This window comes from Hydractinia symbiolongicarpus, chromosome 15, assembly GCF_029227915.1.
Source record: "Hydractinia symbiolongicarpus strain clone_291-10 chromosome 15, HSymV2.1, whole genome shotgun sequence".
Lineage (NCBI taxonomy): Eukaryota > Metazoa > Cnidaria > Hydrozoa > Anthoathecata > Hydractiniidae > Hydractinia > Hydractinia symbiolongicarpus.
In genome coordinates, this window is record NC_079889.1 from 2997856 (window position 1) to 3016353 (window position 18498).

The window sequence follows — 18498 nt, forward strand, 5'->3', positions numbered from 1 at the left end:
AAATATTACTTTTGAGGAATATCTGTATTATATATATATATATATATATATATATATATACATATAGACATATATACATATAGACCCCACAAGCAAAATATATATATATATATATATATATATATAAACACGAAGTAATTTTAACACAAATTACAACAGAGTGCTCAATGTGTAACAGAGCAGTTATATTATTTTTATGTTTTGTTTTCAAGAAAAAACTACATTAATTTTGCTACTTAAAGTTTCATGCTTCTTAGCAATCTTCAGGCAAATGATACAAATTATACAAGTTGGTACTAACTAAAGTATAAACCTTTTAATTACGTGATACAACGTAATAAAACAAATAAATACAAATAAATACATTGTTCGTTACAGTTCATTTCAACCATTTCAAAGTAAATTTGTTGCGATGGCGACATTTGTTGATAAGTTCTGTTCTTTTATTTAACAGTCCCTTCGGTTCAGCTCGTACAATTGCTATTTTTTCTGTTAGGCACAAGTCACACGTGCGCGCTCCTGTCTTATACGGCATTGCACGTCTTTCTATACTCCATAAGATTTCAAAGTCTGTTCCGTCGTCTTTTAATCTCCAAATTAATTTCGACAATTCGGTTTCGTTTCTGTATTTCTCGTGTCGAAAGGACTTTTTGTGGTTGTTAAACCTTTCTTTAAATTCGCCTTCGCATAATCCGTAGTAAAATTCCTTTTTGTCTACGTATTTGACTTCCGCTTTGTAGATGATGCACGCAGCTAAACAGTCACCATTCAGTGGACACTGGGACTTATCCCGGCAGTTGCAAGGTCGTTGTTTTTGCCTTTCTTCAGAAGTGAGAACTTTTTTATTATGGCCCTTTATCCCGGCAGTTGCAAGGTCGTTGTTTTTGCCTTTCTTCAGAAGTGAGAACTTTTTTATTATGGCCCTTTATAGCCCATATATGGCCCATATATATATATATATATATATATATATATATATATATATATATATATATATATATATATATATATATATATATATATATATATATATATTGCTAAATCGCCCTAATGTGGACAACTAAAGCAAAAAAAACTATCGTAAAGTGGACACGATCGTAATGTGGACATTTTTCGTGTCCACGTAACGTTTGCGCTAATTTCTAACCCTCTTTTGTTAACGCAGTCATAATGACATCTAATTGTCATTCTTAAGGTCCTAACAGAGTACTAATTAAGGTACTGTATGCATATTTTTACGCAGCGCAATTATTAAAAAATAGGCATATTGGATTTGGGGTATATATCTCTCTTTTGTAATTTTCGTACATTAGGTGGACACGATATATATCTTGCAATTCTGAAGCAGCGGGAGGCTATATCTCGGTCGTTTTGATGACGTGGTCTGTAACACAAAGGAGGCTCCTAATTATATTGTTTTTATGCAAAATTATGTCGGTATAAAAGATATATTGCAATTTTATTGGTTTGGCCTGCAAAAATACCGCGAAAATTTTCAGCACATATTCTCACCAGCCGGCATGCCGTACATCCATAATGGCACCTTTGTTTATCATGTGGATTGTCCTGTGGGAACGATAAAGTGTTAATTATTTTGTTTTTATGGAATTTCTCTGCCTTGTTTATGTGAATAAAGTAGATGAGGTAAACCCTATGTTATATTTCACCTCAATGTGCAGAAACAAGTAATATAATTTATCTGATTGCCAAGTTTCGCTCAGCTACTTTGCTAACTAGCCAGAAAAGAGTGGTTAGCTAGCTAATGTACGTTTCTATTTATGTAGTCAAACAAGTAGCCACCAATGTTAGTTATCGAAAAATCAAAAAAATATATAAGTGGCTAAGCTTTAGCTAAGTATCTGGCTACCTTTAGATGGATATATATTGCTATATTTCCTATGTTTTAGGGTTGTGTGAGCACTGAGAGTGGATTTAAGCTATCCATTTTGTTAAAAAAATGGCCAAGGTAGCTCAAGTTCAATACAATACTGTAAGTAGGAATTTAAATTTTGTTGTTGGACTATGTGTTCAGCATTTCTAATTCTTGCCACTTAGTGAAAGCTCTTTAGGAAACTGCTGTGTGTCACCTGAACATTTTAATTCTGTGATTTCATTTTTCTTGGTAACTTTCTCTTTCACCAGGCAACACAGAATAGCTATATATGACATGATATCCGGAGCTTTACATCTAGGATACAAAACTTTTTGGTGGCCACTAATCAACAGGATTGAATTTTCAGTTTTGCATGACTTAATTGAAAACATGTTAGTAGTGTTTTATTCTACGAGGGTGCCGATAAGCCGCATACGCCGTAAAAAGTGCGGGCGTTTTCCGGCTAGTTCGGCGTTTTGTAAGAAATTCGGTATTCGCCCGAAAAAACCCGCATAGGCCCGAACAATGCCCGAAAAACAAAAGGAAACAGACACTGATATGATTCATAAAAACTATAAAAATTAAAATAAACTTACTATGTGGTAGCGAAGTTCTTAAAAGAACTGTTTTTGATGGTTCTTATCGGCACCCTCTTTTTATTCTACAGACCAAGTAATTATATACCCTTCTTTGCCTCTGATTTTTTTAACATGAACTCAGGTATATATATATATATATATATACTTTAAATTTAATCAGAAATTAAATGCTTATATATTATTCATGCTTAGTAAGTGAGTGCGAGTGAGTGCAAACCATCCCGTAAGATTCACATTCAAATGAGGCTATTATATAGCTATTAGATTCAAATGTACGACTTTCTAATCTTGTGCAAAGTGATAAACATGTCACAACTATACATTCAAAACGAAAAGTAAATTTATTTTTTTCTTAATTGGGTGTAAAATTATTTCTGTTAAGTGAAATAAGTACTTTTATATGCCAGTATATTTACAAATGTACATGCTTCGAATATGAAAACTTGCTACCCATGTTGTTGTTTTCCAATTATCTCATGCTTTATGTTGAGCATTGACACCTTTGTGCTGTGGGGTGATGGTAGCAGTTTTAAAAATGGGTGGAATTTTGCTTGTTTCAAGGCACATTTTCCAGATTGTTGTGTGTGAAGTTGTAATTGTTGACTCGCATTTGGGATGAAAATTTCAACATATTAGTTTTAAGTATTTAAGGATATGTAAAGGAAATCTCTATATATGTGTCCACCTTGATTTTTAATATTTATATTTTTGATATGTCCACTTTAGGATGATATTTTCAATACATAAGTTTTAAGTATTCAAGAACATATAAACGAAATATTTATGCATATATATGTTCACTTTGAGTTTTACAATGATAATTTCGACATAACAGTTCTAAAATTTTTAGGGATATGTAAGAGAAATGTCTGCGTGTCCACTGACTCAACTTTTACAATGTGTGCACTTTATGATGTTTATCATTACTTATGTTACTTATGTTAACTTTTGAAGTTGTGGACGACGGACGTCAGTCACTTTTTTCTTTGTTGTTTTGTTTGCTCCATTCGTAGACTAAGTTTAGGTCTGCTTGCACATTTTCAATGTCACTTTCAGAGCTAACCTTCATTGTAAGTCTTGTATCATCTGCAAAGCTTGAGAGAGATGCGTCCTTTACAGAAAGATCAGGAAGATGAGCGGTCCAAGCGCACTTCCTTGTGGTACGCCAGAGATGACTTTTGTGGTGTGTGAGTGGTGACCGTTTACTGAGACGTACCCTTATTTTGACTTTCCCAAATTGAACTAGTTGAATGCTTTTATTTATGTATTTTATTGAAGACATTTTTAATAAAAAAAAGATTTATTTTGTTACTTTTAGGATAAAACTTTATTAGGATGTATATTTGACTAAAAGAAAGAAACTTGATTGTATTTTTTTGAAACTGTGGTGATTTGGTAACTGTAAGTGGTCTAAAAAATTGCATCTTGACACGTGGAGGACGGGGATTTTCTTAAAACTTTCCTAAGATTTTAAGGTTGTTGAGGCTCATTTTCTTATCAAAAAAGACATGTAATATCAAAAGAGATGCCTATGTATATGGTCATTTTAAGTTTTACGAGTTATGACTTTGACATATCTACTTTAATATATAGTTTTGGCATATAAATTTAACTTTCTTTAAGAATATCTAAAAAGAAATATGAATGTCCACTTTGAGTTTTAAAATTTATGTTTTTGATATGTCCATGTTAGGATGATAATTGGGACATATTAGTTCAAGAATATGTATAAAGGAAACGTTTATGTATATGTCCACTTTGAGTTTTAAAACTTATGTTTTTGATATGTCCACTTTAGGATGAAAATGTCGACATATTAGTTTTAACTATTTCAAATATGTAAAAAGAAAATGTATATGTCCACCTTAAGTTTTAAAATTTATGTTTTTGATATGTCCACTTTAGCATGATAATTTCGAGATAAAATTATTTTAAATATTCAAGAATATGTAAAGGAATTTCTATGTATGTGTCCACTTTAAGTTTAAAAATTTATGTATTTGGTATGTCCACTTTAGGATGATAATTTTGAGATAAAATTATTTTAAATATTCAAGAATATGTAAAGGAAATGTCTATGTATATGTCCACTTTAAGTTTTAAAATTTATTTTTTTGACATGTCCACTTTAGGATGATAATTTCGACATATTAGTTTCAACTATTCAAAAATATTTAAAAAGGAAATGTCTATGTATATGTCCACTTTGAGTTTTAAAATTTATGTTTTTGATATGTCCACTTTGGATGATAATTTCGACATATTAGTTTTAACTATTCAAAAATATGTAAAAAGGAAATGTTTATGTATATGTCCACTTTGAGTTTTAAAATTTATTTTTTTGACATGTCCACTTTAGGATGATAATTTCGACTAGTTTTAACTATTCGAAAATATTTAAAAAAGAAATGTGTATGTATATGTCCACTTTGAGTTTTAAAATTTATGTTTTCGATATGTCCACTTTAGCATGATAATTTTGAGATAAAATTATTTTAACTATTCAAAAATATGTAAAAAGGAAATGTCTATGTATATGTCCACTTTGAGTTTTAAAATTTATGTTTTTGATATGTCCACTTTAGGATGATAATTTCGACATATTAGTTTTAACTATTCAAAAATATGTAAAAAGGAAATGTTTATGTATATGTCCACTTTGAGTTTTAAAATTTATGTTTTTGATATGTCCACTTTGGATGATAATTTCGACATATTAGTTTTAACTATTCAAAAATATGTAAAAAGGAAATGTTTATGTATATGTCCACTTTGAGTTTTAAAATTTATTTTTTTGACATGTCCACTTTAGGATGATAATTTCGACTAGTTTTAACTATTCGAAAATATTTAAAAAAGAAATGTCTATGTATATGTCCACTTTGAGTTTTAAAATTTATGTTTTTGATATGTCCACTTTGGATGATAATTTCGACATATTAGTTTCAACTATTCAAAAATATGTAAAAAGGAAATGTCTATGTATATGTCCACTTTGAGTTTTAAAATTTATGTTTTTGATATGTCCACTTTAGGATGATAATTTCGACATATTAGTTTCAACTATTCAAAAATATGTAAAAAGGAAATGTCTATGTATATTTCCACTTTGAGTTTTAAAATTTATGTTTTTGACATGTCCACTTTAGGATGATAATTTCGACATATTAGTTTCAACTATTCAAAAATATGTAAAAAGGAAATGTCTATGTATATGTCCACTTTGTGTTTTAAAATTTATGTTTTTGATATGTCCACTTTAGGATGATAATTTCGACATATTAGTTTTAACTATTCAAAAATATGTAAAAAGGAAATGTTTATGTATATGTCCACTTTGAGTTTTAAAATTTATGTTTTTGATATGTCCACTTTGGATGATAATTTCGACATATTAGTTTTAACTATTCAAAAATATGTAAAAAGGAAATGTCTATGTATATGTCCACTTTGAGTTTTAAAATTTATGTTTTTGATATGTCCACTTTGGATGATAATTTCGACATATTAGTTTTAACTATTCAAAAATATGTAAAAAGGAAATGTTTATGTATATGTCCACTTTGAGTTTTAAAATTTATGTTTTTGATATGTCCACTTTAGGATGACAATTTCGACATATTAGTTTCAACTATTCAAAAATATGTAAAAAGGAAATGTTTATGTATATGTCCACTTTGAGTTTTAAAATTTATGTTTTTGATATGTCCACTTTAGGATGATAATTTCGACATATTAGTTTTAACTATTCAAAAATATGTAAAAAGGAAATGTCTATGTATATGTCCACTTTGAGTTTTAAAATTTATGTTTTCGATATGTCCACTTTAGCATGATAATTTCGAGATAAAATTATTTTAAATATTCAAGAATATGTAAAGAAAAATTTCGACTAGTTTTAACTATTCAAAAATATTTAAAAAAGAAATGTGTATGTATATTTCCACTTTGAGTTTTAAAATTTATGTTTTTGATATGTCCACTTTAGGATGATAATTTCGACATATTAGTTTTAACTATTCAAAAATATGTAAAAAGGAAATGTTTATGTATATGTCCACTTTGAGTTTTAAAATTTATGTTTTTGACATGTCCACTTTAGGATGATAATTTCGACATATTAGTTTTAACTATTTAAAATATGTAAAAAGAAAATGTATATGTCCACTTTAAGTTTTAAAATTTATGTTTTCGATATGTCCACTTTAGCATGATAATTTCGAGATAAAATTATTTTTAATATTCAAGAATATGTAAAGAAAAATTTCGACTAGTTTTAACTATTCAAAAATATTTAAAAAAGAAATGTGTATGTATATTTCCACTTTGAGTTTTAAAATTTATGTTTTTGTTATGTCCACTTTAGGATGATAATTTCGACATATTAGTTTCAACTATTCAAAAATATTTAAAAAGGAAATGTCTATGTATATGTCCACTTTGAGTTTTAAAATTTATGTTTTTGTTATGTCCACTTTAGGATGATAATTTCGACATATTAGTTTTAACTATTCAAAAATATGTAAAAAGGAAATGTTTATGTATATGTCCACTTTGAGTTTTAAAATTTATGTTTTTGATATGTCCACTGTAGGATGATAATTTTGACATATTAGTTTTAACTATTCAAAAATATGTAAAAAGGAAATGTTTATGTATATCTCCACTTTGAGTTTTAAAATTTATGTTTTTGACATGTCCACTTTAGCATGATAATTTTGAGATAAAATTATTTTAACTATTCAAAAATATTTAAAAAAGAAATGTGTATGTATATTTCCACTTTGAGTTTTAAAATTTATGTTTTTGTTATGTCCACTTTAGGATGATAATTTCGACATATTAGTTTCAACTATTCAAAAATATTTAAAAAGGAAATGTTTATGTATATGTCCACTTTGAGTTTTAAAATTTATGTTTTTGATATGTCCACTTTAGGATGACAATTTCGACATATTAGTTTCAACTATTCAAAAATATGTATAAAGGAAATATCCATGTATATGTCCACTTTAAGTTTTAAAATTTATGTTTTTGATATGTCCAATTTCAAATGATAATTTCGGCATTATTTTACTGACTCACTTGTATTACTTAATTCTCTTTAGAGAACGAAAAGAAGTAGAGCTAATGATGTTAAATCGCCAAGACAAACTGCACTATATTATTGTAAAAGGGGAACTGATCCAAAATCATTTGTAAAGAAATGGATTAATGATCACATTGGTAAATTTGTTATTTTTTTGAATAACTGTTATAACTTAACTTCTTAATGATTACAGAATAGATGTGTGGTAAACATATATTTGTAGGATATGGTGTGTTTACAACATTGCCCCTGAAACATCACCAGTTTGTCCTGCAATATCCTGGAAAAGTTCTCACAAGAAAGGAAGGAGAGAGATTAGAGCTAGAGTATCCAACTTCCTGTGGATCATTTATTTTCTTTATGGACAAAAAGTGGTATGTCGAATTGAGAATGCCTTTTGTTTTCAGTTTCATTTGGGGAGGCACTTGAAGTTGGATCACATTCACCTAATAGCTAAGGTGAAAATAGAAGGTCTTATTTAGGAATTGGAGTGTAGATGTGTTTTATGTAAGCTTGACGTACCAAAGTAGCACCAGGAAGTTAAGACTACTTAGCTTTTACATCAAATTACATATAGACATAAACAATTTCTGTTTTGGATTTTTTGCAATTTGATTTAAAACATCTTATGGTAAAGATAAAAACGAAACTACAAACAGTTCCCTTCTATAGTTCTCTATGTCTTAATATATTTTTTAAATTTTTAGTGTTGATGCTACAAATGAGACCAGGCTGGGAAAATATGTGAACCATTCAAGTCATCGGAAATATTTGAATTGTTATCCAAAATTGATCGAGGAGGGTGGAAATGCATTCATATGTTTGTTTGCTTCCTATGACATTCCTTTAGGAACTGAACTGCGATACAATTATGGAATTTCAGGGCTAGAATGGCAAAAGGTAGCACACAATTAACAAAATTTATATTTTCCTCTTTTGAGTATGCCTAAGCTTGTTGTCTGCAAGTATGTTGTATGTCAAACAGCTTTTATTTTGAACACAGCTTTCGGACATGTTTTAAAAAAAACTTCTAGGATAAAAGATATATACATATATGAAAGAACAGTCAAATAAAACTGTTTGTTTCTTGTAGGATCCAACACATAATATACCATTCAATTTAGAAGACCTAGTTTCAGATAGGCTAGTAAGTTTTTATATTACATGTAATAAATAGTAAGTGTGCATATAATAAGGTCGTCCATTAGCAATATGTTTTATCCATTTTCTAGTTTCTTGGGATCTTCCTTTTCTATGATATTTGTTGTTTCAGGTGTTGAGTAAGAACTTGACCTTGGTCCAAGGCAAGAATAACTTGACCTCTGATGTCATTGCAAAAAAGGTAAACGTGATAAAAAATAAGACACAGTTGATATAGCAAAACGAATGTTGTTTTTTGAAATGTGAACACTGATAATATCTTCTTAGAAGGAGGATAATGACGAAAATGTGGGTATCATTACAGATATTCTCAAAAAATTGCTTGATGATGTGGTGGCAACTCAGGTGATAAACTTGTTATATTTTCTAATTTTATAAAAAATTCAATGTAAATTGAAGTATGTAAAGTGGTAAAGCTACTACATTTTGCTGTTTAAGGAAAAGCATCACCTTATTATTTTTTAAAGGCCAGGTACAAAATCCCAGTTGAGCCATGGGCTGCCAAGTAAAAATGATTTTTTTTATTAGAGAATTGAATCTTTACATACCTGGTTCTTTTAAAATTGTTATTTTTGATTCAAAGCTTCTAAGACTCGTTTTCAGAGTGGCTGCTAAGAAATACAAGCTTTATGAAACATAGCACACAATCTGTTCTAGCATAGGAATAAGACAAACTTTTTTAAAAAATGTTGTAAATTGAGTGTGCCAAATCTTAAACTAGTTCTTGTTAAATTTAACATTCTTTATTTTTAAGATGGAAAATATGGTGCCAGATTTTTCAGACAGTGAAGATGAGGGACTAAAATCAAGTGGCAACATGTATAATTTTTGTTTCTTTTTTCTTAATGTCACAGTGCTGGCAATGGAGAGTCTTGGTGTTATAAAGTTTAATATTATTTAAATTCTTTACGTCTTTATTTACTAGGTTAATAAATTTACTTCCCTTTATGGTAAGCCTATTTGAGTTTGGTGCACTATTCATGGACTTTTTAGTTTTGCTTTATTATTGTTGTGGTCATATATATTTCTATGATTACATTGACGGTTTACATAACAGAAATTACGGCACTAATGTTAAATTAATTTAAATCATAATTTGTTTGTGTTAGCATAATTGCTGATAACAATAAAAATGTTTGTTCTCCTTTTAGTCCATGGTTGAAGATTCTGAAGAGGCAGAAGATATTTCAGAGTTGGATACTTTGAATCATATTTCGTCTGTAAGTAATTTATAATTTTGCGTATTCAAGAAATTAAACCTAAACCTTTGTCCATATGAGGAAATCGGACTGGTATAGGCTTTTGTAATACATACTTTGTTGAATGTCATGCTTCCTAGACATAATTGCATTTAAAATTACTATCAATTATATAAATTTAAATGCTCTTAGGTCACAGTTTCAACTCCGATACAGACTAGAAAACTATCAGTTCAGTATAAGGTATGATAGGAACTTCAAAACAACTTCCACAATTTTAATTCATTAAAATTGTGAAAATGAACGCTGTAAAATTTTCATGGTGTAACATTTTTCATTATAAATCATAACGCCATAAATAGATTGAGTGATTTGTTTATTGCCGTCAAAGATACCAAACAACTGCTATTTTATAATTCAGTGGTCAATTCTCTAAGTTTATAATCTCGCGTGTTCGTTTTTAAATTGAAAGTCTCTAGACGCTTGTTTGCCATAATCTAGGAAGTATAAAGATAGCATAAATATTAATTGTATGCCATGAAAAAATTCTGCTAACTAAATTTATTCTCTTCCCTTCTTTAATTTAATTTAACTTAAAAGTAAAAGTCACATTTGTCTTGTTCATAGGCTTCAGGTGTGCAAACAAGTATTGATAAAGGTAAAGCTGCCATCTACATTAAATTAATTTTCTATTAAGCTCCAATGTGACTGATTCTTTTTGCATTTAGTGCAATGATTTTAAGTTGTTATTCGAATTCTGGGCCTTCAAAAAATCCTTCTGAATAAAGCATGTTCTCATATGATATATAACTGGATTTCCAAAAAGGACTCTGTTGTTGTAACTTAGAACTCATAACCTGCTCGCTTTTATTCGTAAATACTAACCCGCTCACCTTTATCAAGTCCCATTTTATAAACTGTTTTTATCTGTTTTAAAAAAGCCATACTGTGTCTGTTTTAAGTATTTATTTTAATTGGTCCATTGGCTAAAAAGTGTCCTTTGTTATTTTGGTTTCAAATAGGTTTAATTTTTTTAGACAATCTTGAGGTTGATTTTACTACGGACAGTCCATCCATATGTGAGGTAACTTGATAGCAGCTTAGTGTATGATATTCCGAAATTCCATACAATACTTTGTTATGCAAACGAGGAAAGTGTAAATGGATACGTAAAAATCAAAAGGTTTTTATCTTAATTGATCATAAGTATTTAAAGAAGATTTATGGTAAATAACACGTTATGCTATAAAATTACCCTACTAAAATAAATTGTTTAATGCCGATTCTTTCAGATTTCTGTGAAAAATGATTCCGGATTAAATGTTGAAGACGATATGGAAATCATTGATACAGACGAGGAAGGAAAAGTGGAGAACAGTATTGCTATAGAGGTAATGTTCCGTGGTCCTATAAGGAGAATGTTCGGTTTGCATAACTACAATCTTTGACGTTATCATTTTTTTACGCATAGTGTCATTTCTCTTTCTTAATCCCTGACTTTTTTTACGCAATCTTTAAAATCCAAAGTTAAAGTTAGGTTCCTTCTAATTATAGGGTTTATTGGTATTTTATGTCGAAAGTATTAATCATATTTTTAAGTATGTACCTCTTTAGCCTTCTAAAATACCCGATGTTGTGTAACTATTAGTTTGTTCTAGTTATAAAAAGCGACTCTATTTTATATATTATAATAAGGCCTAGAATTTACATCAAACGAACTAAAGGCGGCGTTTCATTTGACATTGGAAGGATATGACATGCCGTAGCAATCGAATCAAATAAGAATTGAACATAATGTATGTACATAATGTTGCGATTGACATCTTTCCTATAGCCTGATTTGTATCTTTATTAGAAGAAAGAAACATCTGTAAAGAAAAGCGCCAACGAGGTAGTGTTTATTTTTTGTTTATTTTAAAAGATCTTGACAAGATAATCCATAACTTCACTGGATGCTAAAAATGTATTCTTATGTTTTGCACTTGATATATTAACTTTTATAACCTTTTGCTTTTTTTACTAGAAAGTGGGAAAATCTGAGGAAAAAGAAGCCAAACAGGTAATTTTATTTTTTGTGTGTTTCGTTGACGCCGTTAAGTCACTGCATTTAAAAGTTGAATCCAGACTCTTTGCTGAAACAAGAATAACTGATGCTCAAGAGCTTCTTTTTGTAATATTGGCTTCTTTCCTAAATTGCTTATTTGAACCCCTTTGTCTCCGACAAATCTGATAAATCTGATGCTAAACATTTTGTAAGAATAAACGGTTAAGTAGCTTAGGCGTGATGTTTATTCGTAGATAAACTCAAGACCATTGAGACCCTGTTTTGTTTGCGATAAAAAGATCAAGCATTCGAAATTAAATAGACACATCACTTTATGTCATAAGCATCATCCAGATGTAAAGGATGCTTTGAACATGCCTCGAAAAGAAAGACTGAGAGCCTTCGCTAACTTTCGAAAAATTGGCATATATAATCATAATGTTAAAGAAATTGAGGAGGGCGGTAGAAATTTGTTGCGTGAAAAGCAAAACGATTCAGATGACCCACTTGTTATGTGCACCACCTGCAAAGGATTTTATGCCAAAACCTTTAAAGCTAGGCACAAGGCAGACTGCTCAAAGAACTCCTGTCAATTTCCTGTTACAATTGCTCTGGATTGTACTAGTGATGAGTCATGGAAGCTATCGGATGATCAATTTAAGCAGAGAATTTTGAACATCATCAGAGACGATGCCGTTGGTACTCTTGCCAAATCGGATCCCGTTATTTTGATGGTTGGTCATCGCCTCTATGGCAAAATAAAAAGAAGACTAAACAAAAAGATGGAAGTTGAACGGTCTGTTCGAAGCGACATGCGTCGTCTGGCACATGTTTATTCCAGATTTAAAGATAGGGTGTTGGAAGTACCAAGAGATTGTTGTAATGACAAAAACAATGCTGGTGACATGTTTCTGAGGGAAAATTTTGAGGTGCTGAAATATTCTATTGAATCCTACACTCATTCTGATTTGGAAGTTCAAAAGTCAGGACTTAAGGCAGCCTTGTACTACGTGTTGAAAGACGCCGCCGAAAAACTAATTGGTTATTACCTTGGTAAAAATAATGATGTTGATGCAGAAAAAATTAAAAACTTTTTGGTATTGCTGAAATTACGCAAAGATGAAATATTCGCTGACGCAACGTATGATTTAAACATGAGAAGGAATGTAAAAACTAAAAAACCTGCACAACTTCCAAACGAAGGCGATGTCCAACTAATTCGAGATTATGTGATTGAAAGGATACGCCACTTATCATCAGATCCATTTATCATCATGGACAGACATACGTTTGTTGAACTACGTGATTGTGCTTGCACTCGTCTTGTGCTGTATAATGGCCGAAGAGGTGGAGAACCATCGCGTCTAACCGTTACGCAGTGGATTGAAGCTGAAAAGGATGAATGGTTAGACAAACAGCGGATACAGGATATTGCAAAAGAAACTAACTTAAGCAGTGGGACAAAGATCACATTTCAATCGGGAAAAGGAGTCAACCATTTAGTTCCTGTTTTTATTCCTAAAGATACTGTTGCTGCAATGAAGTTGTTGGCTAACGAGCAAGTAAGGAAAGATGCTGGTGTCCTTGAAGAAAACTCATACATATTTCCAGGACCCAAGGTTCTGATAATCATTGCTCTGGATGGCATAGCTTAGATAATGTTTGTGCAAAACTTCCAATTGCCAACAGAGAAAGAATTAGTGGTACAAGTAACCGACATCGCCTTAGTACCTTAATTGCTGGTTTAGGTCTATCAGAGTCCGATATGAGTTTGGCCTATGATCATTTTGGGCACAGTGAGAGAATTAACAAAACGATATACCAAGCACCAGCTGCTCATCGACAACTATTGTCAACTGGGAAACATCTATCTGTCCTTGATAATGGTGAGCTGTTTTTCTGTAGTCTATTCTTGTGTATCAATTTTTTAAAAGTGAAACAAACGCATATCTTCTTATAGCGCAAAGTATAAAGAATGACAATAACTTCGAGAAAAAGGGTCCTAACTTAGTTGAAGAAAATGAAAAAAAATTTAGAGGTAAAACTTAGAATTATGGCTGTTCATATTGGCATACTTCTTTTCCTTGTGAGCAGTCAAACAAGAAATTTAATTTTGAAATTCTTCCAAAGTAAGTTCTTTTGACTCTTCATTCTATTCAGGTCTAACTTGTTCGTAATTACCTACATACAGGCTTGAATTACGTTGTAAATGTATTTTGTAGATGAAAATGCTGAAAAAGACACAAGTAAAGCGAACACTGTAAAATTACCGAATAAAAAGAAAATGAAGAAAAGTGTACAAGTGGGAGAAAAAAGACAAACTCATCGAAACGATACATTTAAAAAAGAGAAAACTTGCGGTTAGTTCATTGCGTAACAATAAGATTTTATTCACAAAATATTATGTATTATTGGAAACATTTTCGTTTTTGAATCATTAGAGCCTTACGTTGCAAATAAAATGTTTGTTTTCAGAACAGGGCTTCGAATAAAAGCCCCTATGTAAACAAAATTTACGTGAAAAACCAACCTATTCGACTTAGATGGTCAATAGCGAAAACACGATCTCAGATTTATAGTGACGTCATAAAACATCACACATAATATTTGTTACTAGGGAAGGACAGTATAAATAGTCAATTTTTTTAGTATTTCTGTTGTGTAAGTTAACTTTGTTACAATACCTGATTGCAAAATGACTGAAAGCCGTTTTCCTTTTAGCACCCACGAGAAAGTATGCACTTAGAAAAGAAAAGAACGTTTCTCAAAGTATGTCTTGATTTCCATGATTTTGTGTTTTCAAAATGATATCCTGTGTTGTTTGTTTTTTGTCAGCATTTAACTTCTTTATAAACAAGTTACTGGTTGTTTGCAAAGTGATGCTTTATATTCTGATTTTCCCTAATTTTTTCCTGATTTTTCAATAAAGTTACAATGTTTTTAACGGTTTAGAAACATCTGAAGAATCCAAACATTTTACAAATGTGAACGATGATGAACCTTCTGAATGGTCTGAATCAAGTGAAGATAGCGAACTCGAGAATTCTGTAAAATGCACTGGTGAGGTTTTGTTAATCAACAATACTGTATAACTCCTTACTAAGAAAAATCAAAAAGTACCATATTTTTTAATTTCTTGGTCTGTCTATATATAGTATATGAAATTGCAAAAATTAGTTGATTGTACTTACCGGTGATAAACAACAGCTAAAAAGAATAATATCTTAAAAATTGCTGCGTAATTGCCGAAAATGAAAATATTGCTAAAGTGGAATATTTTGCGTCAAATAAATGAAATTATTGTACTTGAACACGAAAGTTTATTTGATACAACTCGCAGACAGCTTAGATCCGAAATCATCGTATCCGTTTTCACAATATTTATTTCCATATTCTTGAAATTGGAGTCCGAAAATATACAGAAACTAATAAAAAGAAATAGATTATCTTAATCCCTATAATACTTAATAATTATTAATTCGCTATTCGTCGTTAGCCCGTGGAAAATCCACGGGTTCGCCCGTCCTTTTTATACCGCATTGCGTGCTTCTCGCTATTGCGCAGCTAAGCTACCATTTTGCGTGACAGACAGACAGACAGACGTAAACGGGTATTATAATATAGATAATTAACCTTTTTAAAATATGGAAAAAAATTCATTAAAGAAATACTGAAATAAAGAAATGAAAATGATAATAAAGATGGCGGAATTAATGTTTGCGAATTTGTTTTCACAAACCAAAATTCCACAAATTACCAGACAAGGGCGGACATCCGCAAAGTTGAGATTCCAACAATCTGATTAAAGATTTTCAATTGCAACTAAATGAGACTATTCGTAACTTTTTTATTTCGCATATTTCATACAATTTTTGAAAGCATCCATCCGCAAAAATTGCTTCCGCGACAATTTCTTCTCTTCTATTGGAGGACGAAATAAGAATGAAATCATTGAAATTTGTATGCCCTTTTCGTGTATAAATTAATCTTGTAATGTTTTCTTTTACAGGTCAACAAGAAAGAAAATACATTCAATGGTCGTCAGAGCAAGAGGATAAACTATACAAAAAATTTGCAAGACATATAAAAAATAAAAAAAATGGATGGCCTTGTATGTATGACATGTATGTTTTGCACTAATTATGAAAACATGTTTTTGAATATCTAATATTTGTGTATGTGTAGGCTCTGATGATCTGAAAAAATTCGCCAACGAGGAAGGAATTACTGTTGGAACTGTTCGAAATAAAATTAACAATGAAAGAGGAAAAATAGCACGACAAGCGGAAGCGAAAAAAAAGAAAATGAACATTGTTTAATTGTGATAGAGCTTTGGTTTCTTTTATTTTTATTATTTTTACGTTACCATAAAAGTACATGTTTATAATTATTTATTATGTTTACAAAAGTACATTTATAAAAACATGTACACTATACATGTTTTTATAAATAATGTGACAGCTTTTATCATCATCAAATTTTCTTGAGTATACTCTAAAAAATTCAAGTCTAAACAACACATCACTCCGTCACCCCTTAGACGGGGAGAAAGGCAAGAAAAAGTGTTAAAGTCACGAGGATAATTTCTATACAGGTTTCAATCATGTTTTAACAATCAAAATGTATGATCAACGATAATTTAATTCAACTCTCCCCCCTCTCCCATGAAAAATATTTTGAACTGTGTGGTTTTCATAACTGTATGTGATAAGAAAACTGGCTCTCATAAGTGAAGTATATCTTTTAAGGGGATTAATTTTCGCGGGTATTAAGTTTCGCGGTTTTTTCGGAGTTTTTCCAAAAACGCGAAAATACGTCGCCGCGAAAAGTTTAAATATCCCTGATCTGGGAAATTTCCAAATCGGCCTGATACAAAAGACAATGATGTATAACTTTCTCTGGGACATTTTCCTTTCTCTTCTGTATGTTGTTTCGAAATAACTCACCGGAATAGTTGTTTTTCCAAATTTGCATAATTCGCAAAAATAAGTTACCGCGAAATTTTCTTCAACACTAAATTTGTGAAAATAAATTCCCTTTTTTCCCGCCAAATTCTAGTAAAAAAAAATTCTGCGAAAATAAGTCCCCGCGAAAATTAATTCCCTGAAGGTATCTTGTTTACACAGTTATTTCTCGTTTATTCGTGATATAGTTCGTACAAGGTGATACATTTAGGAAGGTTTAAGGCGTTAAACAGATTATCATTTAGCGTACGTTTCTTGATTTCTCAGTCCTTCCTTACGCAGCCCCATTATATAACTAGTGTCAAATGAGAAAAAGGAAAAGGAAGTTAATTTCTGTGGAATTAGTAAGATATAACTGCTTGGTTATCCAGGTTCGTTTATTTAAATTCGAAGAAGCAGCAAATGATTAATCGTTTTTTGTTTTTTTGTTTGCATATAAAAATGTATGAAAATACTGAATTTTATGTGTTTACCCTTTTTTTTCATTTTTACCCTTGTTCTGTTGTTTTTAATAACGCATATTATAGATTTAGGTGTTCTTCTTTCTTTTTTGATTTTTGTTATGTTCAAAGGAGTCTATTACTACGCATGTCATGTGTTTGGAAGTTTCAGGAATACACTTTTATTTTGACACTCTTAGTTTTGTATCTTTTTAAACAAACCCAGCAGCCTTAAAAACCTCAAAATCTTAAAAAAATTTAAGGAAAATTTATAACCCGTAGTTACTACATCATAGCAAAAACAGTATAAGTTGTGTTCGTTTGCAAACTACAAAATGTCTTGAAAGGGTTTTTTTTACTGATTGTATGCTGGGAAATCATGGCCTTTCCACTCAGTGACTCAGGGCAAAGAATATAGAATTCAATGAAAAGTCAGGGAAAAATTTGGTTTAAAAGCTGTATGTGAACCCTGTAAAAAACGTATCGGATCGAATACATGCAAAAGCAACAGTTTTAATGCCCTTAATGTTGCTTAAGATCCTCTTTACAAAGCGCAATTGTTGCATTCGTTGTTTGTTGGTTTTGTACCCACATAAACCACTTCCACGCATTTTGCTGCTTCATTAAGCTAGTTCTTAAATTGTAACCAAACTTTTGGTACAAATTCACATACTCTTAAATACATGTTAAGGATGCTATAATTTGTGTTTTTTCCTTTATATTTTTTCTCCGAACTGGACAGCTGCTAACGTGTGCTTCTTTTTTGTTTTCATACAGATTATAAAAAATATCACTTACAACAATGAGACAAATGTCTTTAAAAAGACAATATTGCAGTTCAATATTAATAATTATCAGATGATCGGGTTTAACGCTCATGTATATAAAATATATATCTGTCTACATTTAGTCGATCTAATGTAAAAATTTTCTTAAAGTAGACACAAATCATATGGAATCGTTATGTAGACACAAAAATTTCAAATTTTTTTTAAGAGGCAAAAAGGCATACAGGGCGCATACGCAGACAAAAAGAATACTCCTTATACAAAAATAAAGGTTATAGGGGGTAAGGGTTTGCGAAAAAACATGGTTTTTATATGTCCACTTTTAGTTCGAATTTTCAGAG

The 18498-nt window shown here is 30.6% G+C and overlaps 2 protein-coding genes across 6 annotated transcripts; both read left to right on the forward strand.

The window, feature by feature from the left end:
• The first annotated feature begins 1084 nt into the window (after positions 1–1084).
• LOC130628572 (uncharacterized) lies at positions 1085–13620 on the forward strand. Of its 5 annotated transcripts, XM_057441520.1 has the most exons (18): positions 1085–1644; positions 1908–1990; positions 7581–7698; positions 7785–7935; positions 8269–8461; positions 8655–8708; positions 8835–8903; positions 8990–9067; positions 9477–9541; positions 9648–9672; positions 9874–9942; positions 10114–10164; positions 10549–10579; positions 10959–11005; positions 11214–11312; positions 11777–11812; positions 11945–11980; positions 12220–13620. In XM_057441520.1, exons 2-18 carry the CDS (start codon positions 1958–1960, stop codon positions 13618–13620), a joined length of 2556 nt encoding a protein of 851 aa, XP_057297503.1. In that variant the 5' UTR covers positions 1085–1644; positions 1908–1957. The 5 variants fall into 5 exon arrangements, with proteins under 5 accessions (XP_057297503.1, XP_057297504.1, XP_057297505.1 ...); XM_057441521.1 differs by having other exon boundaries at positions 1085–1990; XM_057441522.1 differs by lacking the exon at positions 10114–10164.
• On the forward strand, positions 13587–17560 carry LOC130628573 (uncharacterized). The gene is made up of 7 exons (XM_057441525.1): positions 13587–13851; positions 13926–14003; positions 14188–14325; positions 14687–14734; positions 14918–15025; positions 15975–16076; positions 16151–17560. The coding sequence occupies exons 1-7, from the start codon at positions 13731–13733 to the stop codon at positions 16282–16284; spliced, it is 729 nt and encodes a 242-aa protein (XP_057297508.1). The 5' UTR covers positions 13587–13730; the 3' UTR covers positions 16285–17560.
• Positions 17561–18498: the final 938 nt, after the last annotated feature.

Excerpts from the sequence above, each read along its gene's own strand:
- LOC130628572 (XM_057441521.1), top strand. The coding sequence starts at position 1,958 with ATGGCCAAGGTAGCTCAAGTTCAATACAATACT. Across the intron at positions 9,068-9,476 it reads ATGATGTGGTGGCAACTCAG|ATGGAAAATATGGTGCCAGA; the intron begins GTGATAAACTTG and ends TTTATTTTTAAG. Across the intron at positions 9,673-9,873 it reads TAAATTTACTTCCCTTTATG|TCCATGGTTGAAGATTCTGA; the intron begins GTAAGCCTATTT and ends TTCTCCTTTTAG.
- LOC130628573 (XM_057441525.1), top strand. The coding sequence starts at position 13,731 with ATGAGTTTGGCCTATGATCATTTTGGGCACAGTGAGAGAATTAACAAA. Across the intron at positions 13,852-13,925 it reads TCTATCTGTCCTTGATAATG|CGCAAAGTATAAAGAATGAC; the intron begins GTGAGCTGTTTT and ends ATCTTCTTATAG. Across the intron at positions 15,026-15,974 it reads GAATTCTGTAAAATGCACTG|GTCAACAAGAAAGAAAATAC; the intron begins GTGAGGTTTTGT and ends TTTCTTTTACAG.